Source organism: Eucyclogobius newberryi, unplaced genomic scaffold, assembly GCF_026437365.1.
Source record: "Eucyclogobius newberryi isolate DKJ021-1_F unplaced genomic scaffold, fEucNew1.0.hap1 SCAF_16, whole genome shotgun sequence".
NCBI lineage: Eukaryota > Metazoa > Chordata > Actinopteri > Gobiiformes > Gobiidae > Eucyclogobius > Eucyclogobius newberryi.
In genome coordinates this window covers 14,086,641-14,111,782 of record NW_027315790.1, presented here as the reverse complement: position 1 = coordinate 14,111,782, position 25,142 = coordinate 14,086,641, and the positions used below count along the sequence as shown (strand labels likewise).

The window sequence follows — 25,142 nt, the reverse complement described above, 5'->3', positions numbered from 1 at the left end:
GCTTTAAAGAATGTCATTCGGTGCCATGACTCAAAGGCTCTTATCCATAATCACTTCATTCTGACTGCGCTCCTCCGCCACATCACAAGCCAATCTTTTATGAGGCCCAGAGAAAGATGAAGAAGAAAGGGAAAGTCAAAAAAATGAAACAACTTCAAGCTAATCCTGTGCGGTCCCCTGTCAGCCGTGCAGCGTGCAACTGGTGGCTTTATGGCCCTGCTAATATTAGCCATACTTACTTAAACGACTTTCCCGTGTGCGCTTTGACTCGGAAGCTGGCTATCATTCAAAGTTTATGGAAGGGACTAATTTTTATAGTGAGGAGCCGCTTCACTCCTACTGCTTTTATGTATGTTTCTAAAAATAGTTGAGTCTAACTCCTTCAATGTCCTCTTTAATACTATGTTTTGATGAGCCATACAACACCACAGTAGGCTTATAAGGCAAATGGATTGTATGTGAGCAGAAGTCAAAATAAAGAATTCAAGAAAAAGGAAAATGTTAAACTACATTACATTTAATAAGGGAATGTAATGCATATGTAGTGTACTGATGTAATAGCCTGACCTGATATCTAACTTTACAGGTTAGTTGAGACAGATCTCCCCAGGAACTGATTCCGCTCGATGTGGAGGAGCAGCGGCTCTACCCTTGAGCTCCTCCTAGAAGTACATTTACCCCTTCGCCTTTTTATAGAGTGATATTAAATTGAATAATGAAATTATTGTTTCTTTTATAAAGTGCATTGTGTAGGAAAGATACAAAAATAAGTCCTGAGGCCTAAGCTCTGTTGTGTGTGGAGTTTGCATGTTCTCTGCGTGTCACTCTGGGGTTTCTCCCATTAACCTAAAACATGCACACAACAAGCACAATCCTCCAGATCTGGAGATGGGTCCCTCAGCTGCTGCACTGTGAGATGGGTGGGATGCAGAGGACAGGTTTACATTTAAGGATCAATGAAGTGCACCTTAACTTAATGTGAAATATTGTATTGTCAAAATGACTGGCTAGCTATGAAAGTATTTATACTTATAAACATTTGAAACAGGAGGTCTCACTAACATTTAAGTGCATTTCCCAACTTAACCGTAGAACTCAAAACCTTTATATAACAAATATTTTCCTATCTGTCCCTGCCTCAGAAGATCCCCCACACACTCACAAAGCCATCAGATAGTTGGTGCATCCTCCCTGCAGTCTGCTTGCTCCTGACAGGCTCTCACTGCACAAATCCCTCTTATAAGTTTACACCTCAGATTAGGCCTTATCATCCAAACATCCAGGCAACACCTCACCCTGACGGCAGCATCAGAGAGCACCCATAAGCCCCTAAAACCCACATAAAAACCTGCCGCCACCAAACCACCGGGTCATTTTTAGCATTCTTAGAAGAGGATTATGGTGAGTGTGCAAGAAAAGACAGGAGAGAATGATGGACGAGGCTTCAGCATGAAACTGAAAATTATTTGATTTACAGTACATACATACATAATGTTGCAGAGTGGAGAGCACACACGACCATGGCACATTTGATAGCTGTATTTGGAAGATTACAATTTAAATCAACTCAAAACAAGAGGGGTTTGATGCATGCCCTTTTTGATTTTTTATATGTTGTTTTATCATTGTTCATTGTTTTATGTTGCACCGACTCACCAAAGCAAGTTCCTATGTTTGTTGAATTCTGTTCATTGACAATGGCAATAAACCTTTTCTGATTTTGAGCCAGGCGTTTGGGCAAAAGTGTCTCAACATTAGTCAACAGTGCAGCTTTTTGGGTGACGGGGGGATCCAGAGCCCCTGGTGGAGGAGGAACCACCCAAACACAGGAATAACATGACAGATGAAAGACCCCACATAGTCTGGGAAACCCATTCCATCTAATCTACAGGGCAAATTATCCTGAGGGCAATAAAAAATAAAAATAAATAAGAAATATATTTTTGGAGATGTTTGCTCATAAAATACCAGAACATAAAAAGCATTGACACGAGCAAACAAGTTTGAAATAGCATTTCCCTCCATATTTTAACAGAAATTCCTTTCAGCTCTTAAACGTACATATTTGAACGTTGGGTCGCTCGACATGCATGTTGCACACAAATATGCTGTCATTCTTAGAAACAGAGACTCGTTTGAGGTCAAGTTAAAACTACATATAGCCAAGTGGACGTCTTTGATGTGCGCGGAAATGTGGCAAAGACAGTCAGCTCTGCCGGAAGTGTGTGGTGTGGGACGCCTTCATTGACTGACTCTAAATATACAATAATCAAAAGGCTGGCAGAATGTATTTCAGTCTGTGATAACTTTAGGGAAAGGGGTAGACGTCTCCGGATCAGCAAATTATAGATAAAGTTTCTACTCAGAACCCATACAAGAAAGTCCAGAATATTTAAAGAGGACATACTATAAAATGAGCTTTTGATGGTGTTCCTTCATCATTCGTTTACTCAAAGTTGTATGTTGATTGAGTCATGTATGTTTGAGGAATGAATATTACACTATCCTGCATTTGAGGCTTGAGTGATCAGAAAATATCTGTTTTCACCTACCCCCTATCCGCGCCCAAAGCTCTGTACTACTTGTGTTAGGCAAAAAAATAATTCAGACTCAGATCATACATGACGGGGTTAAAAAATGTCATGTAGCATTTTCTCAACATCAAAAAGAAATAAATGAAACTCTGCGGTAAACTAATGGACAATGCGATTATGGGCGGGGCTTCTCAGTTCTGCAGTTCTTCAATGGACCTGTTTTTATTACTAAGCTGTTTTAAATCAATATTGCCAATGAACAAACAACAGTGATCTATGTAGGTTATGTTAAAGCTTAATAATAAACACCTTAAAACGCATAATATGTCCATGTTCGAGATCCTGAAAGCGGTCCAAAATGAGGCTTGTGAAATAAATGTTGCTTAGATTTAGTCACTGTTCCAATCCCCATCCTTGTATTATAGAGCATTAGTAATTCACCAAAGCCTCTGAAAGTCCATAAGGCACACCACAAAAGAAAACATGATTCACATTCAAACATGCATAGATCTTTTTTACAGTCGTGCGCACACACACAGCCACACACACTCTAAGGCGCTGCTCTGTGCCTGGCTCCACCACAGGGTCCACCGCACTGCCACTCTCAGCTCTTTGATCCCCGGTCGAGGGTCCTTTCCGCGGTGCCTCCGTCTGAATTCCATGGATTCTGGTGTAATTCAAACGTTTCACGCCACATACTTGGTCCCCCCCAGGAGACAGCGGCGGGGATGGAAAAATGCCACTGCTGTCCCCGACCTCCATTGTCCCTTATAGTCTTTAATCAGTCCCTCTCTGCGGCCTGCCCTGCCACCATGGTGCGTTGTCTCCGCCTGGGAAAATGCCGGGCTAAGTGGCTGTTATGCGCCGAGGCGAAATCCGCAAAAGAGACCCGGAGATCTGTGTGCCATCCCTTTGGCTCTCACAATAAGCTAGCATGAACCAACTCGACATATCACTACTTTATTGACCTTGAGGGCTTCCATTGTAATCACAGGGAACCCAAATCGTAAATTATGAATCGTTATTTATTATTTGGTGTTGAAGAGGTTTTAGGGTGTAAGCTGCTTCCACAATGGTTATGACAAAATTGTTGCGAGGGAGTTTCCTGAACTTACTGCACGTCAACAACAAGTGACCAAAACAAAGGCGTATGTTTCCCTGATAAAAAAACAAAACAACAACCCATAGAATATTAGGACTATTACTTTGTTTTCATGAGTAACTCCTTAGCTGCAAGTTGGTGCTTACTCTGTGCTGCCGGGGCACAGACTTGCAGATTTGATTCCTGGCCAGATGGAACCTTTCTTGGCAGCGTTTGCATGTTCTCCACTCCGCTTTTGAGTGGTTTCCTCTGAGTACAAGGGTTTCCCATCAACCTAAAACATGCTAAATAGGCCTAACTATCCCATCTCCTGACAGGTTTCCCCAGCAGCATTGAAGGATAGGTCAAGAAGAAGATTAATTTTCCTAAATAGGAATCAACACTGTTTATAGCATATCTTAATTTTACTTTACACAATCTTTTTTTTAACGGTTGTTGTGACTGAAACACAGGTCAGTCGTTTGATCTGGTCAGAACAACAAAAACAACAACCTTACTTTATATGGCTGTATATTTAGTCCCTGTATGCGTGAATACTCATTTACAGGGTGTCGTAAATGTCATTTACAAAAGACAGGCGGTGCGGAGACTCATGCACGCCTACCCAGTGGTTTCTTCTGGCCACCACGGAGTCTTTGTATTTTGCTCTTGTGCCATGGGAAAATATCTGACACAAATAAGATGCTCATGCTCCGAGCAGTGTGAGGGCGCGGTGCAAAATCTCAAAAAACGGATTGTTTACTCATGCCATGCCTGAAAATAAAAAGGGAACTATTTTCGCTTCTTAATCAAACACAAATAAACCAGGGCTCTTGAGCAGAGTTTGTGGGGCGAGCGAGCCGCCTGTGGTTGAAGTGCGGTGGAGAGGCAATGAAAAGAAGGCAATAGTCTTTCCCCATTATTATTTCCCTCATTGTAATCATTAGTCATAAACGGAGAGCACATGTTTTTAATTAATACATTAAAATGGGAGCAGCGGCCTACAACTCAAGTACATAGGAAATAATGCTAATTACCTTATTTACCAGCACTAGGTTACTTATTACTGTTCGTCATCAGAACAGTAATAGCTGCAGTTAAAGACAGGAGAAGGGCCTTGGACATGAGACTTGAGCATTAGTCGAGCAATAATAGCAGGGGTGGCTCTGGGACAGTCTTCCACACTTGGATTCGAGATCTTTCCCTTTGGTCTTGTCCCACAGCTGATGACCAGGAGGTACAAGTATGAACATGGATTTTCCTGTATGTAGACTGAGATGGGGACTTCCGGCTCAGGCAGCATCTTTCTCTCTGCAACCTGGAGTCAGAAATACAGGCCATATAACAATGTTAGACAGGCTAAAACAAAATAATTATGATTATATGTATATTTTGGATCAATCGCCCAAAGTAGGCCTGAGTAATCTTAGGATACATTACATACAACTTGATCAGGCCTACATTGCTAGACAAGCCTAAAGGCAGTGTTCTATTTAAAGTAATGATGAGTGAAGTTCACTAAAAATATACAATTAGAACATACCTGTACGAGATATTTTGTTTTCAATCAAATTGAACCTCGAATTGCACACGTACGTTCATTTTGTGACTGAGATGGCTGCAGGCCGCAACACCGGCCACCAGAGGGCAGCACTTTCTTCAAGGACAATAAAGCGGAAGTTACACTTATGATTTTGGTCAACATAGCTAATGTGTGTTGTGGACATTTAAGAAGATAATTTGCGTTTAATATTTATGTCATGATTAATACATTCATCTCAGTCACGTAGTACAACAGGTAAGGTTACTGTAGATGCATTTTAATAATACATTTAACGTAAACTAAGCATTCGATCGGTGCTTGAGCTCACTAGCGTCATGAACTATTTTGTTTTAGCTGATAGAAGCTAACAATGGCTCTACTTCTTCCCCATACAGGATAACGGAGTTTTGTTGATAAAGTTCTATTTTAACGGTGTAAAGCAGACAAATCTGAGCTTAGAATAGCTGTCTAAAGTTGTCGTTTGGTTGTTTACAGAGCATGGTAGACATGGAAGTGCCCTGTTACCTCCCGAGGCTGGTGGCTGGACTAAACGAGCAGCGCAAACGGGACTTTTTCTGTGACTGCAGTGTCCTTGTGGAGGGTCGTGTGTTCAAAGCCCACCGCAATGTCTTGTTTGCAGGCAGCGGCTACTTCCGAGCTCTTCTGGTGCACTACATACAGGTAAAGAGTGTGACAGTTCTTCATGCACTTGTAGGGTTTTCCACTTATGTTCATGGAAATATAGAGACTATGCTGTCCCCTGTTGTCTTCATTTGTGTCCCCATAGTAAAATAAATCATTTCTGTCCCCTATTGTCTTCATTTCTGTCCTCCATAGTAAAATAAATAATTTCTGTCCCCATAGTAAAGCTATATATCAACATAAAAGCTCAAGCTCAGTCAGATTTGATGGAGAGTGTTTGTGAACAACAGTTTTCAGATCTTGCCACAGATTCTCAGTTGGGTTTAGGTCTGAACACATTTCAAACCATCCCATTGTAGTTCTGGTTTATGTTCGAGGTTGTTGTCTAAGGTGATCCTGACGTTTTTTTTGGGGGGGGGGGTTATTTCACGATTGCCCTGTATGCCTCCATCCATCTCCCCATTAACTATGAGCTGCTTCCCTGTCCCGGCTGAAGAAAAGCAGTCCCGTGACTTTATGTCGCTCTTTTTCACAAAAATTGCCTATACAATTTATTGTCAACACGTCAAGTTTATGGTTGTGACGTGACAAAATGTGGAAAGGTTCCAGGGGGTATGCAAGCCACTGTAAATCAGTCACAGTTTGATCATTGTTATCTGGACTATATAGACTCTAAAAGACATACACAAATATTTAATCAGAATATAAAAAAAATAATAAACTATTACTAATTTTCATCAATATAGTTTATCCGTACATGTTCTCTATCTAGAACCCTTAGTCACCATATTTCAACCTTTAAATTAGTGAAAAAAAAGTCTCAATGTACAATAAAATTGATCAGTTGACTTGTTTACTTCTAATATAAACTTCAGGCGCAGCCCTAGTCATAAACAAGTCATTATATTGTCAGTAGAGACAGAATGTGACTTTTAAACTCTAGTACCGGTATAAACCTGTGGGAAACTGAAATACTTACATATACAATAACACAAATAATACATTTAGTGTCTGCAGTGTGCAACAATCTCTTCCTGGCGCCTGAAAATAATGATTGATTAACGAGGAACTTGGATTTAATTAAACTGAGAAAGATATATGCTAGTTCTGTTGCGATTCAGAAGAAAAGAAATGTTCATTTGGTCAAAATAGTTTGTATAATGAATGAGTCCTTTTACTTTTTTACAGGACAACGGTCAGCGCCACTGCACCGCCTCACTAGACATAGTCACAGCGGACGCCTTTTCAATCATCCTGGACTTCATGTACTCAGGCCGCCTGAACCTACACAGAAACAATGTCATTGAGGTCATGTCCGCCGCCAGCTACCTCCAGATGACAGAACTGGTGAACTTCTGTAAAGGCTATATCAACTCCTCTTTGGAAATATGCAACAAGGAAAGGGAAAGGAACAAGGAGCGCCAGTCAAAAGACAAATCCGATTCTCAAGCCGTGACGAACTCCACTGGCACAATGAACGACGCAACTGATAAAGAGGACAACGAAGGCGACCGCGGAGCAAGTCAAAGTAGATCCTCTGATAAAACACTTCCCCCGTTATGTAACAATAGCCCCGCGGGGTCCAGCCGAGAGGTAGACGGCAACTTCCATATTCAAGAAGATTTTAGAGAAGAAGGACACAAAGAAAACGCTGATCAAACTAACCTCTCGTCCTCCTCATCCTCTGCTATGACCCCTGAGCTTATAAATCCCAAGATAGAGTACGACCCTGATGAACCAGTGCTTATCGATTCTCCTGACCCGAAAATTATCGCGTCGTACTCCGCCCAGCCTCTCCACGGTCTTCCCAACAATAGACTCATGTCCCAGTCGCCGCCCAACGAGCACTCTTCTTACAGTCCTCAATTCAACGCCCGTCACTTGATAGAAATGCTGGCGAGAGGCGAAGGCCCCGTCCCCATTGTCGAGCGGGAAAGTTCGCGCTTCGCCACGGGGCTGGAGGGCGGCGCGGGGGGCAGCAGAATGGACGACGGTTTGAGCTTTGTGGGATCGACCATGATGGAGACTCAGAGTGATTGGCTTGGAGAGGACACAGGTAAACATTAACAACTAGATAAAAGATTGTACTTCTATTACGGAAGGATGGGAAAGAGTATTTTATATGCTCAAAAGTGTATTTAAGAATATAGTCTGAAGGTAAAATAAAAAAAAGACTAAAAATCTGAATTTAAGGTTGAAAAATACAATTTTAAATGCCCTACCATTTATCTGGTAGTAGTTTTCATTTTCCAAAACCCTTTTCATATTTGGTGATATTGAGTTAACCTCCTATGACCTGGCGTCCACATGTGTGTACAACACATTTTGGGTTTTCTAGACTGCAGTACTATTTTTTTCTCTACAAAGTTCTGGTGTCCGCATTTGAGGTCATTGTTCTTCCACATGGTGGTGATAGAAGAGAAGAGTATAAAACATTATTGTTTGGATTCAAGATGGCTGCCAACACGCCTGGAAGTTCAGACGTCAACTCCAGATAGGTGCTCATGGTCTTCTTGGCACAGCATGACAATGAGGACGCTGACTTTTCAGAAGATGATCCAGATACTGTAGTCAAATGGAAAAGGCGTGCAGTCAAGGCAGTGCCCCATGTTTCAGTCTGCAGGAACGCTAATGCACATCTGCCAGAGATGCTAAACCTGAAGAACGCAGCGCGTTGCAGAGCAAAAGGCTGCACGTCAAATTAGCCACATTATTCCAAGAGTCACAGTGGTTTTTCTCATGTTTTTGCACCCCGGAAACATTTTGCAATGTTCAGGAACTAAATAAATAGTTTTTTCAACTCATTGTAACTTTATTTGTTCTATCAAAATAATTGAAACATAAAACAAATGTCCTCATGTGTACATATTTTTTTTCTCAAACTACATAATTGAAGGGTCTTAAATTTAGAGTCTTCTGACACCTTTTGATCTTATATTATTGAAGCACTCACAATACAATGGCTACAATTTTGGCTAACCTAATTCCATCTCATGTTGCTATTTTACTAAAACCTTATGTTTGTCTTTGAATTCCCTACTTGTGTGTTTATATTTTGTGAATAAATCATTGCAGTGACACATCATTTTCTTTCTCTGGCTGCAGGTGATAGCCTGGTAGTGCAGGTGAAACTCCACAAGTGCCCGTTTTGTCCATACACGTCCAAACAAAAGGGGATTTTGAAGAGGCACATCCGCAGTCACACTGGAGAGCGTCCGTTTCCCTGTCCGCTGTGTGGCAAGAGGTTCACAAGACAGGAGCATCTACGGAGTCATGCTTTCAGTGTAAGAAGAACTCACTAGCTCAACATCAATTCTTCCTCAGCTTAAGCTCTAACACATTATTTACAGTCTAAATAATAGGATGAATTTCTCTTACTTTTGTTTTGTTTTACTATTCTCCACTGGCAGGTTCACAAAGACTGCTGGCCCGTGTCCTGCAAAAGCTGTAGAAGGACATTCACTGGATCTGCTGTGACTTCAGGCCTGAAGCGCTATGGCCTCTGTGACGGCTGCAACTGTGTGACCACCACAAATCAAGACTCTGGTCAATCTGCGAGCCATGTAGAGGCAGGGGAGCGCTCTGACGGGGGCACAGACTGGTCCAGTTTTATGGACGATGTGGAGGAGGTGGAGGTGGGCCGAGTGGAGGACATGGTGGACCGGCAGCTTGGTGTGGTCTGTTCAGATGTCGGTCCTGTGTAATGCAAGAATATCAAGGATGTATTGTTTTGTGCATAAGATATTGATTTCTACACATTCCGTCTTGTGGATTGGATTTACCATAATGTTTTTTTTTTTGTAATATAAAAGGTATGAATGCATTTTTTATGTTTGTGAAACACTCTAAATTATTGATTTGTAGATGTTTTTTTCACTGTAAATTAATACTTAACTATTTATTAATTACCATTGTTTGATTTATTTTCATTTATTTGCTATATATTTAATGAAACCAGGCGGGGCTAGAATAAGCTCGCATCGTCAATTGGTCCATAATGACAATCACCATCTATTCATTTTTTTTTTAAATGACATTGTATTAAAACAAATAATTATCCTTCATTTCATCAGTTCAAGACAATGCACTTTACTGTAATTTAACCATTGATCTATTATATTTAACTTGCACACGAACGACTATATTTCTAATCACGTGACTTTGGTGGACACGTGACCTGCAGCCTCAGCGTGAAGTAGAAAGTTGAATGTGAATGAACTCGTGATCCATAATAGATCCATGTCGTGATCTCGCATGCTTTCTGTCTGGATCAGTGAAAATAGCCTTCACCTTTTAACTTTGTAACGCAAATTTAACTACACGAAGGAGGAAATCCAAGTGACCGGAGCAGCATGTTTTTCGCCGTGCTGCTCCTCTTTGTCTCCGGTGCTGTGGCGGCCGAGGCTCGGTACTCCGCAGACTGGACCAGCCTGGACGCCAGACCTCTGCCCGCCTGGTATGATGAAGCCAAGCTGGGCATCTTTGTACACTGGGGAGTGTTTAGTGTCCCTGCTTTCGAGAGCGAGTGGTTCTGGTGGCACTGGCAGGGACAGAAGCCTCCGGATCCAAAGTATGTGAGCTTTATGTCCAAGAACTACCCCCCGGGATTCAGCTACCCAGAGTTCGCCCCTCAGTTCCACGCACAGTTCTTTGACCCTGGTCAGTGGGCAGACACATTCAAGGCCTCTGGTGCAAAGTGGGTGGATATGTCCATTTCTATGGTACAGACTTTACTTCCAAATTTAAGAGAAGTCACGTGCTACTTTATGTTGTGATTGAACAGGTATGTGGTTCTCACCTCCAAACACCATGAAGGCTTCACTACCTGGGGTTCCCCTTTCTCCTGGAACTGGAACTCTGTGGACACCGGCCCTCACAGAGACTTGGTGGGAGACCTGGGGGAGGCAATCCGAAACAGGTAAGAACTCTGGGCTTTAATTCCGTCCTCATTGTGTAGGCCTACATTAAACATTAAACATTTGTTTTGCAGATCCCTTCACTATGGATTGTACAACTCACTGTATGAGTGGTTCAACCCGCTTTACCTGAATGACAAGAAAAACGGCTTCAAGACCCAGGAATTTGTTGTAAATAAGCTTCTCCCAGAAATGTACAACCTGGTTGTGAGGTTTGTTGTGCCTAGAAACCATTACAAATAAAGATTATGCACAGCTTATGTCTTCTGCTGGCGGCAGTCTAATTGTCTTTATCCCACAGGTACAAACCAGAGGTGATCTGGTCTGATGGGGACTGGGAGGCTCCGGACACATACTGGAACTCTACTGCGTTCTTAGCTTGGCTCTATAATGACAGTCCAGTCAAAGTATGAGGACACACTGACAATAACTGTTGAAGTCAGGGTATATTCTTTAATCACTTATTGTTTTAGGACACAGTCGTGACCAATGACAGATGGGGAGCAGGCTGTGCCTGTAAACATGGAGGTTACTATAACTGTGAGGATAAGTACACTCCGGGCCAGCTGCCCAAACACAAGTGGGAGAAGTGCACCTCTGTGGACACGCACTCTTGGGGTTACCGCAAAAACATGAAGCTCAATGAACTTATGGACTTACCCACAATCATAAAGGTGTGTAGAACATTTGCATTTATTTGGTTTAACAATAGAATAAAAAATGAACTTGATAATTTCCTGGACCGATACCAATATTGAGTATTTAAACCATACTTATGTTGGCTTTTTTAAATTGCAGGACCTGGTTCAGACTGTGGCTCTGGGTGGTAACTACCTGCTGAATGTAGGTCCCACTGCAGAGGGGACCATCCCCCCTGTGTTTGAGGAGAGGCTCAGGGGGGTTGGCGCCTGGATACAAACCAATGGAGAAGCCATCTATGCTTCTAAACCCTGGAGGGTCCAGTATGACAATTCTACTGTACCAGTCTGGTAAAACTTCAGCAATGCCCTCATTAGAATATCTAATTAACTTTTATTAAGATAATCCTGCCAATAAAATCACCCTATATTGTTAGTTGAGGCAAGCTGAAGAATAGACTGAAATGCAACCGGATTCAAATAATAGTGTTTTTTTTTTTTTTTAAGGTTTACATCTAAAGATTCCAGTGTGTATGCAATTGTGACAACCAAGCCTCCTACGTCTATTGTGCAACTGTTGGCGCCCAAAACCTCAGCAAAGACCAAGGTACTGTAAATGACTGTATACTGTCATAATACTGTTATGACCCGTGTATAACTCGACTCTCTGTTGTCCAGGTGACTCTCCTGGGGAACCCTAAGCCTCTGTCCTGGTCTCGTCTGCTCCCTGACTCTGGCCTCACTGTCCTCCTCCCTGAGCTCCCAGACACCGCGGCTCAGGCCTGGACTCTCAAACTTGAAGGCGTTCAGTAGAGGTTTGATGATATAAAGCCTAGAACTCAGGTTTACATTCTTAAACAAACAAACATTGCACTTTTTGGTATGAGGTAATAAATGTTTAAGAATTCTATAACACAATTTTACATTTATGATTGCATGTAATAGAAGTTTAGTGTTCTAATCTACAGTATGTTTAATTATGATTGGTAAGAGTTATGGATGAAATGCGCACTGCTTAACTCAGATAAAATATATTTTTTAAATCAATGGCTTTTTATTGTTTTAAATGTGTAAATAAATTGAAAGTTAAAGTAATACATGTACAGTGTTGTTATAGTGTATATAACCATGTACATAGACCTGGAGTACTATGATGATTATTTAGGGTGGGTTATGTTATAAAGCAGGTGATGCATGGAGAAAAGACAAACAAAAAACACAGACCATCTCATTAACTCGCTAAAATAGCTTTATAATAATCATTATAATAGTAATAATATTAACCATTAGAAAATGTTTGAACAACATTGACAGTGTTACATTCTGTGTTAGGGTAAACCACATCACAGTGTGCCATCTCTCTGGGCTTTAGCAACACATCCAAATCAATAAATCATACAAGGAATTTGAATATGTACAAAATGAGCACAACAAACATGGACTCTGCCTCAGCACAGTGCGACATGTCGACTCCCGTACACCGTGCACCGTGTGTCCACTGTGAGCCGCACACACAGATCTATGGCATCACTATTGCTATGTGCTCCACTCAACTCATAATAACAAATGCATTTTATGTACAGTATGTGTCTTGGCACTGAGTAAAACAACTCAAAAGAAAGGCTGAGCATAAGTTGGATCAAACCCGTCTAAAATCAAGGTGTTAAGTGAGAGAGAGCACGGGGAAGTGAACATGAGGGCAAGTCTGGAGATGCTACATTAAAGATTAGAATACCACAGAGGGGAATTTGTTCTGCTCACAGACACAGCCATGAGTTTGATGTTCATGTCCTGTTGTCATAGCCATCTCATCAGACGGTCCATGGCTCATACAAAGTTTTCCATAGTTTCCAGAAAGAAGAACGTTTTATCCACCTTTTTAAGTAGCAGCAATGCAGAACCCAACAACTGTCCCTTCAATGCAGAATAATGGCAACTCATAGCTAGAACTGACATTTATAACCCACCAGGTATGATGGCAATTAACAATGATTTCAACCATGATAATAACTTTATAGTAATGACAATTATGTGTTAGTGAGAAGAGCAATGTCCAGGTATTTACACAGTTGTAAACATGAAGGTGGCAGGGCTGTTGTAATTACACAGTAATCAGTTGTCTCTGATCCACAGGTTTAACCTTTTCACTGTAAAAAATCTGGTTCTCTGTCTTCACTGTAAAAACCTTACAGTACAACTACATGAGACTGCAGTGCGACAGGCTCACTGAACGTCTACTTCTACAAGGACTGGTTTAATAATGTGGAAAAGTCAAAAGGGTTCTGCTTATGTAATTATCATAAAATATCTGTAACTTGAGCGGTAGAGAAGGTCAAAATTAATCTTAAATGAATAAAAATGTCAATATCAATTCCAGCAAAAAACTGTGAAACTCATTATATAAATCCAGTGCACACAATCAAATATTTTAAATATGTGTTTTATTTATAAAGGTGGCTGCAAGTAATGTTATAATTATTTTTAATATGACGTATGACATTAGCCTTTGATTATTATAATTACCACACAAGAAAGAAGTTTATGGTAGCTCAATATTAGTGTGCTGAATGTATATAACTATGTGTTTCACATTTTAGAATTTAACAGTATGGTCATTTTTGGCCAAAATAAGTCCAATTATTTTTGACATTTTTAAATGTCTCAAAATAAAAAGCAACACACACTGAGATCATTTATGTTGTTGTAAAAATCATATATACTTGTAGAGCAAATCTATTTACAATTTTTTAATAAATACATCATTATATTTATACAGTTAGTAGACACATCAATTGGCTACATTGCACCTTTGATCATACATTGATTGACTGCTTTTCTAGAAATGGCTTCTACGTGAGATCTGTGCTTGAATGTCATGTGAGCGCGCCCTCTAGTGGAAGGCTACCACTTGTCCAGGGTTTGGTCGAGTGGTGTTGGACATTCCCCTGAGGACAGATGCCTATAATCAGAGCTGGACTCACTACTGCTAGAAAAGTGAGGTACACAGAAGAAGTCCATTTCGCAGATAGGTGTGGACGACGCTGTGGGCCCAAATGTTTCAACAATATTAATGAAGGAAAAACCACAACACAGTCCTGGCATTTTCCAATTGGTGTTTCCGGTCAGTATTGGCCAAAAAAAGCATGCATCCTTTTGACTCAAAATGGACGAGGTGAAGAAGTCTAGAGTCCTTCACAGTGATTAACAGTACAACAGCATGTCTTTGTGCTTTGATTGTTGAGGGCAGCCACCAATGAGATGCCAGAAAAAGAAATACAATTAATTATGTCAAGGCTGCTTAGCAACGCCCCGTTGCTTTGAATGAATTGGGCGTGACGTCAATAGACCAGTTTCTGATTGCTGTTTGAAGGTCTGAAGTCCTCATTGAATACAAAGACTCTTTAAATATCTGTAGATTTTCAGGTTTTTTTTCCTTCAATTTCACAAAAATACAAAGTTTCCCTTTTTTTAAATGAAACATTTCTAAGGGAAATCCTCAAAAAACATGCAATGATAATTTATGCCAGTCTGACTATTGCACATGGGAGTGAGGGAGAGTGCTATGGTTATGTCAGATATAATAAAAACATTTTTAGTTAACAATATTTTCATACAATTTTCCATATGTACATTTCTTTCTATAGTGTAAACTGAAACCTCCAGCTGGTTAGGCACATTTAGTTGGTTCTAAAGAAGGATAGAAGAGGTTATAGTTACAGAACCAGACAGTCTTGTATGGTAGGCCTAGGGAGAAACATACTTGGCAAACTCTGCTCTTTTGCCAAAAGTACCCTGTGACCCAATGCATCATAAACCTAAAAGAAACCCACTATTAACTGCTCTCAGGATATGCCACACCGCTGTAGAATTACACAAGGCTATTAGAATCTATATAATAATATTTCACATTTGATATATGCTTTTTGTACATACTGTACTAATCTAAAAATTATTTTATAAAATATACATCTGCCAGTAAAATATCCCATTTTCCAACACGTTTCAAATCTTAGAAAAAGAAAAGAATCATGCTAAACATTTTCTCCGTAATCTCTTAAAAATGGCTAATTTGGGACTATTTTAGTTACCGCCCCACATTGCACACACACATGTACACACACAATCCTATAATAATGTTCACAAGAATACTTCATTTAGAAATACCCTCCTCTCAAAAGCCTGGGAAATCATGCTACACGTTTCATTGTTGAAAAATACAATAAAGTGATGTACTGAAGAAAGAAAATAAAACACCAATACAGTGCAACACTAAAACAGAAAAAAAAACTGTGTATTGTCAATCTTTAGGCGTCACACTGATATGAACTATGCCACCAGTGTCTTGCTGTAGCTGCAAATAGTCTGTACGGGCCTAGGACATTATCATATGCAATGGTTATTTTTCTCTCAAGGATTCTTGTTCCATAAACAAACAACTCTTTTTGGTAAGGATTCACATGACACATACGCCTAATGGCTTAGTGATGGTCTGCTACTGTTACAGTCTATCGTACAGTTACAGTAAGATGTCTACAGCAAATTAATTCATTACTGTAGACAACCGTTTCCTCATTGCTATAAGTTGGCTATAGATTCTCAAAAAAGCTATTAGGTAAAGTACATTTTTAAAATGATGACAAAATGATTAAGTATTCAAGTGAGTGAAATCATTTTTAACAAAGGCATTCTCTCCTTTCACTAGGCTTTATAATTCTACAAACACATGATAGAAAAAGTATTGAGTTAAACAATGTCAATGGGTGTTTTGTCTCCTTCACTCATGGCTGTTTAGCAGGCTGTGTAGATTCCTGACTGAGGTGGAAAGAACCCTTTTTGGAGCCACGCCAGTCAGTCTGGGTCCTTCAATGACCACTAGGTGGCACAGAAGCATCACAGTGAAATAAGGGAATCTTAGGTTATGTCCTGAAAAGTCACTGCAATATCATCCTCACCTTGGAACACTGAAACTTCTAAAAGACTACATAAAAACCAAAGGGCTGTGGCTTGTCTCTCAAGCCGTCAAGGCTGTGATGCTACACTGAGAAGCTTTTGGCAAACAAGAGAGTGCACACTATGTACAAACAGCACTGGCACATTCAAACGCCCCACTGCTGCAGAGAGGGACAGGGCAAACAAGCTCTATTTGTGAGAATGATGCCCTGTGGACAGCTGGAACCAGGAGGAGAGGTGTACCAGGTGTGGAGCAGGCAGACCACGCGTGTCAGTGTTCTTTGGGGAGTCTGCCTGCTGACTTTACGGAAATCTGCCTCAAATGAATCCATATGTAATTGTCTGTCATGAAATCAAAACATATATCAAGTTATTCAAATGGAACTCAGTGACCCATACTGGGAGATATGGTCTTCTTTTACCTAGAGGTTTTGTGCCTTTTAAGCCCTTTATTTTCAGTGATGGAGTTCTAGGTGCACGCATAGACATGCTACCACAACGCTGACTACTGTTGTACAAAAGTGGACTGCTTGGGTGGTTTTGTCAGCAATATGATTGAAGACAAAAATGTGGCTACACCTCTTTTAACAAGATTTCAAAATACTAAAATGGCTGCCATTATTTGTGTTGCCTCTTTGAACACCAAACAATAGAACCGCATTGCATCTCAAGTCACATACTTCCGCTCATATTCCAAACACACAAACCCTGTAATGTAGGCTTGTGTATGATTCAGATCTGCTGACATTTGTGACAAAAGACAATATACCTGTTTAAACTGGTCACAAAGCACAATTCCAGTAAGTTGTGCGCAAACTAGAATGGAGTGCAGAAGCTATTATTGCTCCTTGACACTATTTTTACACTTTAAACAAGAAAACCTGTCAAAGTTGAACCCTCTGTTTTGGGTTCAAATACATAGACTCACTATAATGATATTGTTATATAAACTACATTTTAATCTCATCCTCCATCTCAACCTGACACCACAGATTAATAACACCAACCAACAGTGCATAGAAGTATATGAGGTGAGAGGCAGTTCTCCAACCGGAACGTAAAGGGGATTGGCTCATAGTTGAAACCTGCAGAGATTAGAGTTTAACTGCAAAAAAGGTATTTCTATATTTGCCAAATCACATAAATTCAAAACATTGATATTTTTAATTTACTAACCAAGATTCATTGTCGTACTTATCAACACTCTACAAGTGTCAATATATTTCAACGTACACAAATTATTCAAATAAACGCCTAACGTGACTTTAACAATTGTGGATATTCCTTTTTTGCAGAGTCAGTGCCTAACCCCTGTGGTGTGGTGTTGTGTTCAGAGGCGCGTCTGGGCCTCGGGGATGTAGATCTCGATGCTGTCACTGGCGCTCTCCGTGGCCGAGTTCTGCCTGAAGGACGCCGTGCGCTTGGTCTGCAGCAGCCTCCTCCGCGCCTCAGTCCGACTGCGGTCCCCCAGCTCCAGAGACTTCTCCCTCATGGGCAGAGTGTGTCCTCCCATGCGGGGCACCACCAGACCACCAGGCCCAACACCAACTCCACCGCCATCGGCAACGCTGTCAGCCCGCAAGCTGCCACTCACACCCCCCGCTGGCTTCTTTGGTAAGGGAGGAGGAGGCTTCTTGTCCTCCTGGTCCATGTGTTGGTGATGAGGTTTGGAACATGAAAGGGATTTATCGAAACAAAACGGCAACCAAGGAGAAAGAACGGGTAAAACCAAGGAAACCCACGACATGTATGCAACACATTGGGTGACATGGGAAGGGGAGTAACGGTAATGCGAAAATGAAGAGAAAAAGACACAAAGAAGTTAGTTTTTCGTTTTAAATATTTTAAAAATATTTTAGACATATGAAAAAAAAGAAAATTCTTTGCACCAATCCAAAGACTGGATAAATACAAATGTTTGGTACTGAAAGGCAATGGCTGTTGAACAAGATCTTTGAAGGACTAAACCAGAAGTCTATGGCCATTTTGCAATCTTTGGTTTTGTTATGGTGACTCCAGAAGGCATTTTCTTTTCAATCTTTACAGTTAGACAGTGTGTTGACACTTTATTAAAACAGCTCGAGGTCCTTCTGCTTCAGTTCGTCTTTCCATTGTCTGTTGAGTGCCCGCAGAGGCCTGGGGGGGAGCATGGCCATCTGTGCCACCCTCTTACACACTGCCATCTTAGCTCGGGGCATGCGCTGGAGGGGGGCCAGGGCAGTGTGGGAGGGGCCCAAAGCTCTCACCTTCTTTTCAGGTGGAAGCCTCCAGCCCGAGTCCTTCAGCCTCTGGAGGTCCTGGAACTTGACTCTGACATCTTCGATGTTGATCTGCAGAAGGTCCCAGAGGCCGGCCAGGTCCTGAGACGTGGGCTGGGGGTAGGCCAGAGGGTCCTGCAGGGCACATTGTAGATAAGGACAGGTACACATGAATAAGTCTACCATTATGACCACATGAGGACCCATTTTGTCTTGAAACTTTAGGCGAGACACTGCATGTGAATTGGGGAAAACAAATCTATTTGAAATGTCTAAATCCAAAAACATAAACCCAGAAATCACAATGTATGATTTTTAAATAATTTATTGGTATATTATTGCTGCTGTACAGGAGTTTAGCTCAGTAGGATAGGTGTTCACCCTTCATGCGAGAGACTGTTTTTTTTCACTTTTGTGTGCAAATGTTATCCACTAAATACCCCAAGTCTTCTTGCCCATCCATTAAAGTCACAGCACACTACTGCTCCTCTTTAAATGAGAAAAAGACATTTGGCATTGTATTCTTTAGCCAAACAATTGGGTGTCAATACTATAATAATTCCTAATAGTTCCCATCTGCACCGCATTCTAGTCAGGAACATCCCCATCGCTTAAATCACTGAAGAGTTATTGCTCATTCTGCTGAAAAGGTTAGCATGGTGGTCACAGCCCATAACACAGAGTAATAGGTCAAGAATTATTTGCTGGATATGTGTACTGCAGAGAATACTCTCAAAATAAACCTGGATTTGATGTCTTTACAGCTGTGTATTAGGCTGGTTCTAACATACACAAAGCATATGACCACCAACAACAGCCAAGAGTTTACAAGGTGTGATATTGTATGGCACTGTATGCTTAGGCGTGAAGACCTTGCAGTATTGTCATCCCACAATGCATCAGTAAAGGAACATATTTTCCCCGTCAGGTAAAACGAGGCAATGGAATGCAAGTAATGTTTACTGTCAGGATTTGTGTTCAAACATACCACACTCTGTTGGCACAGTCGGAAGAACTGCTGCACTTTCTGATTCATGAGCATCTGGGTGCTGCCAATAGCGTTGCGAATCAGCTCGAGAACTATAAAAGCATGACAGGGAAAAGCATTAGCAGAGAGATGTGTATTCAGAGGACATCTAGAGTTCATTTTATTTTGTCTTGAATAAAGAGCTAAATAAAACTGGTAAAGAACAAATATTTCTGTAGACGATTAAACTGAACTCAGTATTATTTACATTTTTGTCATTAGTAGTCACCAACTGAACAGCTTCTCTTCCTGGGGTCTTACGCAACAAATCCTTAAGTCATTTCTATTATACTGTATATTTAAAATACCAAAATACCATCATTACATTTAAGATTTTACTAAAATTCTTGTCTAGTTTTCATTGTAGTCAGGTTAATAATTCTACTTCCTGGTTGGACATGAGCAGAAGATGTGACATACCCAGAGCTAATTAGTTACCTAGCAACCATAATGTAAATAAGGCCAATTGTCCTCGAAGGTCGGAACTAGGACCTTGTAGAGATGTTTTCTCAGAGTTTCTGTGTACCAGTTGTCAAATCGGAAAAACAATGAGCAGTGGAGTTTATGTACAGTAACGACTCAAATCAGGTAATACCAGGAAAGTGCTCCAATCAGCCACAATGCAAATTCATTCAATTATTATTACATTTACAGTTTATAAAGCATTGTCTGAGAGTGAATTTAGCTTCTGTTGACATTAGCTCTGTGTTGATATTAGCAACATTAGCATCACAGAGCATTTAAAACTGCAGAGGCTAAACGGCAGCACAGACAGCAGGGGGCAGTAGGGAGAAGCTAGTGGTAGAATAGTCAAAGTCAAATCAATATTTAATCTGATGAATGTTAAACTTTATTCAAACCCAGGGTGCAGACATGTTGGATTGGCTAACTCAGATACAATCTGAAATGTTCTGAAAAGCTTCCTAGAAGGAATTCCGAGATTTCAGGTTGTTCCAGTGTGAATTCACAAGTCGGCCCTCGGGAGCTGACCTCCCATGATGACTGGATTGCAGTATAACTTACACAATAGTTATAATTTAGCAAATATAATTGTATGACAACACCTTCTTTTTGTGAAATGAATGTTCAAATTATCAGAGAAAAAAAAATCTAAATTGTTCCTGCATTTTGGATAGAATATCATGTATTACTTACTTACTTTATGTATTACTGATTGGTCAAAGTGCATGGATACAGTCAAATCTACAGAAGAATGGACACAGAATCTAACCACGTAAAACAACATGAATCTAAGACTAATAGTAAACTAAAGTGATTTCTCTGGTCACACGTCTTATCACTCACCCTCTTCTGGCAGCTCGTTCTCCTCCGCCTCTCTCTCCATGTTGGAGCACCAGCCCTCCATCCTCTCCACTTCGGTCTGCAGCAGGCGTAAGAAGAACTCCCCGTCCCTCATGCAGGGGGAGGCGCGGCCCGAGTCAGGCAGGCTCCGGGGCCCCTCCAGAGAAGGTGTCCCGGCCCAGGCGCGCTCAGATGTGATGGGGAGCGGCGAGTGTGTGCGAGGAGGCAAGTGCGGGTGCGGGTGAGGTCTGCTGTTGGTCGGACAGGCCTCGGTGGTGTAGCCACTTTGGATGAAGTCCTGGTACAGCAGAGAGCAATGCATTTGACATAATAAGCAGGGGTGGAAAGTAACTAATTACAAGGACTCACGTTACTAATTGAGTACAATTTTAGCATGTCCTTGTAATTAGTTACATTAAAAAAACATGTGAATATTGAGTACAAATCGGCCCTATTCATGCCACAGTTGTGTCACGGCGTATCTACAAATACTCAAATCGTGTCTGCTCTGATTGACCAGAATATGGACTTTGTTGTTTAAACACCAGCCTATTTGCCCAATAGCTAGACATACCCAAATGGCATGGCTTATTAAAAGAAGATCTTACAGCCCACATGCCAGTGTGATACATCATTAGGCCTTCTAGTTTCTGCAGATGTGCATCTGACACTGTCAGGGCTTCAGAACTTACACTACAGAAGCCCGAACATAAAGAAAACATCCATTTAGTCTCGCCTGAATATTGTTAATTTGTTGTGTACTTATGCTATTCACTATACTTTTATCTTGTTGATAAGAACTGTGTAAAGTTTCAGATCTCTGGGAATAGGCCTTTTGGTGCTGTTGACCTTTTTGTATCAAAAAGCATATTTGGAACAAGTTATCCAAATATGTGCCAACTGTGCCAAAAAACTGTTTTCCTACAATTTTAGCTCCTTTATGATAATTCATTTTTTAATTATCATTAATTATTTATTTTAATTGATTTTTGTTTTGGAGACTACACATACCCATTATAACGGCTAAAAACAATGTATGTGAAAATGTGTAAACATGAGCGTAACCATGAATTTTCCAATAGAGGTGAACAAAAAACAAAATATATATATCTTATGCATCTGAATCAGGCTTATTCCTACAACCCACCCACTGTTCGAAAGCTTGCCTCATTGGCTAGACTAATATGACCATCAAAAAGTACTAAGTCACTTCCTTAGCATATGCTAGCACCATGCTAGCACAGGTAAAAGACTAATCATTGATCTATTATATTGGACTAATCGCACAAGACATGAGAGGACGCTGTGCCAGACGAACCTGTGAACAAAAAACTCATGGATGGTCTCTTTCTGTAGCTGAAAATGTGAGGAAAACAAAAATACCCAGCGCCAGATTGCATCTGGAGCCCATGTTTTGATGATTTAGACAGAGAGAAATATCGGAGGAGCTTTATTTGTGAGTTTTTCCAGGGAAGAAAACGCTGTTTACTGGACTATTTCTCCAAATGGTATTATTTCATGAAAAATACAAGTGAATATTGTTTTTCTGTGGATTATTAGGACAGAATGAGTACAGCTACTGATGGATTGAACCCTATCGAGTCTGTCATCACTGGAATACAGCTAAGAAATGTGTTATGAAAAGTTGATTTTTATCACAAACTATTGGTAATTGCTTATTGGGGCTTAGTATTCAATGCAAATCAATGACACGTTTGTTTTGTTAAGAAAATAATCTTTTAAATAATGTATAGCTTGCTGGTATTGACAGTGAACAATAAGAGTGATGATAAAACGGTCTAAAGCCGGTTTTAGCACGTGCGCGGGCTGGTTGATGTGAGGAACTTTTAAAATGTCCAAATTCTGTTCAAACCATTACATTTTTAAAATATATAAAATATTGATTTGAAATGCTACTGGAATTGTATTAAAAACTGACTGAATAGTAACTTGTGCTTGTTAGCCATGTAAATGAGTGCACATTTGCAGTTCTTTTTCCACCACTGATGATATATCAAACGTTAGGGCTGTCAAAAGAACTGAAAATCTAAATCAGTTATGAATTTATACTAAAACTAGTATCAATAATAATCAATTCTAACAAAAAATTTTTTTTTTAATAATCTTGAGCTTTATCAGAACTAGTATAAGACCACATAAAGAAAGTACTATAGGTATTAATTATCAAGCCTATTCTGTAGTATCAGAACTGAGTTTGTACAGTAGCAGTAGTTACAATCGTTACAATTACTCAATTAAATTTACTTTGTGACTGTAACCGGAATTTGTTCTCAGCATTTGACCCAGTGATTAATGCCACATACAAAGTATCCCAGTTTCTTTTTCTGGCAAACACTAAGGGCCGTTTCAGCCACTCACAGACAGCCAAACCATCCCAATAACTACTATAAGTGTTATTTTAAAGGATTTAGATCGTCAAATTCATAAACACAACCTATTTTTTGCTCAAATAAAGCTTTTTAGTTCATAATTTTCTTTATTTTCTTTAAACATGAAGTTGTTCAATTCAGTTTATTTTTCCAAAGCTCAAAATTGCCCCGTTTTGATAAATTCCCACATAATCCTCCTGCAAATCCTGCAAATTCAGTCTGTCTCCCACATCAGCTTTCAAAACCCTTTGGATACGTCGACTTGTGGGCACTTCTTGTGGAGACTTATTCTGATCATTTCAACGCTTAAATTGAGTTTTGTGTCTTATGCTGACGTTTGGACATCATCAGGTGCATTCACATTATTCAAGTTAATCCATATGTAACAAAGCTATGATGTGCAACCTGAATAATGCATAAATATGGACCTTTATTGTTACCATTAGTAGAAAGGAGTCGATGTACCTGAAGAAGTGGAGTACAACATGGAGATAATGCTTGTTATGTCTGGACTCACCTCTCTATAGGCCCACTGTCCCTGCGTGTGCACTGTGCGGTGGCATTCGGTGAATTGGCTAGATGACTCGGGCTCGGATGAGTGCCTTTGAAAGGAGCCGCCGAACTGGAGACTCTTATCCTGCGTTGGCACAGCAATGCTGAGCCCTGGGAAGCCCTCGGGGTCCAGGTCGGCCTGCACACTCGCTGTCACACTGTTGGAGCGCTTGAAACGTGCCCGCCTGGTACACACAGTCACACCACTCACAGTTTGAATCAAGTTTTTCCCCTAGAGATGTTTTGTTGCACCTTGAGTTCACCTAAACTCATTTAAGTTGATAATTATTCAAAAAGTAGTCAAATTATTGTCATTTATTCTGTATTATTGAAATGCAATCTGAAATCATTATGAAAAAATAATGAAAACCTAAAAGTCAATCAGTGTAGCAATTTTTCTTGCTTGTTTTTCACAGGATTCAAATTTCAAATATAAATTGGCTTCCGGTAGCACTGCCAGAGTACCAGAGATCCCTCTTTCGACACAATGCTACTTTGACCACTCACAAATCCCCTGGCATATGACGCAACACTGTGCGCAAATGTCATGTCAATGGATTGGAGAGGGGAGTGTTTATTACTCTATTATTGCCCTCAGCCCTCACTGTCAGATAATGTGTGAGCTCACAGTTTTCATCTCTCGTCTGTCTCTCGTCCTCCTCGATGATTGTAGGAAGAGTGGCCATTGTTAACAGGTGCATGAATGAGTGCAAAGAAACAAAGCAGAGAAGAAAGCTCGCACACATGCACAGCCAATCTGACCGTGGATATGATTAGAAATTTTTTGTTTGCGTCAGATGTAAAAGTCATGTTGCTTGTCAGCTTTCAAGTTGTCGTCATGGTTACAGGCAGCAAAAGTGGAAAAAAAACATTGACACATAGAATAGAAGTGTTTCTCATTTCAAGCTGTGAAGTCTGATGAAATGTTAAATTAAATAATAATATCCAGGCTAGAAAATCAGCATTAGGAGCTGCGCTGTGGGGCGCCTCCAGAGATGAGGCCTTTTTCAAATTGCGCCTCAAAATTATTCAAAAGGCTCTTGATGAAGCCAGACTTTTCAGTGATTAAAGATAGATGCTTGAACTTGTATTTCATTGACATTTAAGGTCAAATGACAAAAGAGCTTGTTTTGATTATGACTTACCGTTTATCCTCTTCCACTTGCACTCCGATTGAGTGAACCTCGGTGAGGGCTTTTCCTTCTGCGTCTGAGTCAGAGAGGGTCTCAGAGCTGTCCACCTGAAACAAAGGAGGGTTCTGTTTTGATGAAGGGCCAGACTAATTACCATATGATGCAAGTTATACTGT

The 25,142-nt window shown here is 40.5% G+C and overlaps 3 protein-coding genes across 4 annotated transcripts in view; 2 read left to right on the top strand and 1 right to left on the bottom strand.

Annotated features, from left to right (window-relative positions):
- The window catches only part of LOC140361785 (tissue alpha-L-fucosidase-like), a 40,600-nt gene extending 28,151 nt beyond the window's left edge, over positions 1–12,449 (top strand). The window contains exons 3-10 of the mRNA XM_072447626.1: positions 10,472–10,496; positions 10,584–10,718; positions 10,791–10,928; positions 11,018–11,123; positions 11,190–11,390; positions 11,515–11,705; positions 11,862–11,961; positions 12,033–12,449. Coding sequence (XP_072303727.1) covers positions 10,472–10,496; positions 10,584–10,718; positions 10,791–10,928; positions 11,018–11,123; positions 11,190–11,390; positions 11,515–11,705; positions 11,862–11,961; positions 12,033–12,167 — 1,031 coding nt within the window. The 3' untranslated portion in view covers positions 12,168–12,449. The remainder of the gene's footprint in view (positions 1–10,471; positions 10,497–10,583; positions 10,719–10,790; positions 10,929–11,017; positions 11,124–11,189; positions 11,391–11,514; positions 11,706–11,861; positions 11,962–12,032) is intronic.
- zbtb8b (zinc finger and BTB domain containing 8B) lies at positions 5,285–9,603 on the top strand. The gene is made up of 5 exons (XM_072447622.1): positions 5,285–5,413; positions 5,654–5,839; positions 6,989–7,856; positions 8,906–9,084; positions 9,211–9,603. Exons 2-5 carry the CDS (start codon positions 5,657–5,659, stop codon positions 9,502–9,504), a joined length of 1,524 nt encoding a protein of 507 aa, XP_072303723.1. The 5' UTR covers positions 5,285–5,413; positions 5,654–5,656; the 3' UTR covers positions 9,505–9,603.
- Positions 12,450–12,585: 136 nt separating the features above from the next.
- dlgap3 (discs, large (Drosophila) homolog-associated protein 3) overlaps positions 12,586–25,142 on the bottom strand; it is a 160,700-nt gene continuing 148,143 nt past the window's right edge. For both annotated transcript variants that reach the window (XM_072447623.1, XM_072447624.1), the window contains exons 8-13: positions 24,979–25,073; positions 23,799–24,018; positions 20,895–21,189; positions 19,551–19,642; positions 18,551–18,697; positions 12,586–17,946 (exon numbers count right to left, since the gene is read on the bottom strand). In XM_072447623.1, the coding sequence (XP_072303724.1) occupies positions 17,635–17,946; positions 18,551–18,697; positions 19,551–19,642; positions 20,895–21,189; positions 23,799–24,018; positions 24,979–25,073 (1,161 nt within the window). In that variant the 3' untranslated portion in view covers positions 12,586–17,634. The remainder of the gene's footprint in view (positions 17,947–18,550; positions 18,698–19,550; positions 19,643–20,894; positions 21,190–23,798; positions 24,019–24,978; positions 25,074–25,142) is intronic.

Excerpts from the sequence above, each read along its gene's own strand:
- zbtb8b (XM_072447622.1), top strand. The coding sequence starts at position 5,657 with ATGGTAGACATGGAAGTGCCCTGTTACCTCCCGAGGCTGGTGGCTGGA. Across the intron at positions 5,840-6,988 it reads TTCTGGTGCACTACATACAG|GACAACGGTCAGCGCCACTG; the intron begins GTAAAGAGTGTG and ends ACTTTTTTACAG. Across the intron at positions 9,085-9,210 it reads TACGGAGTCATGCTTTCAGT|GTTCACAAAGACTGCTGGCC; the intron begins GTAAGAAGAACT and ends CTCCACTGGCAG.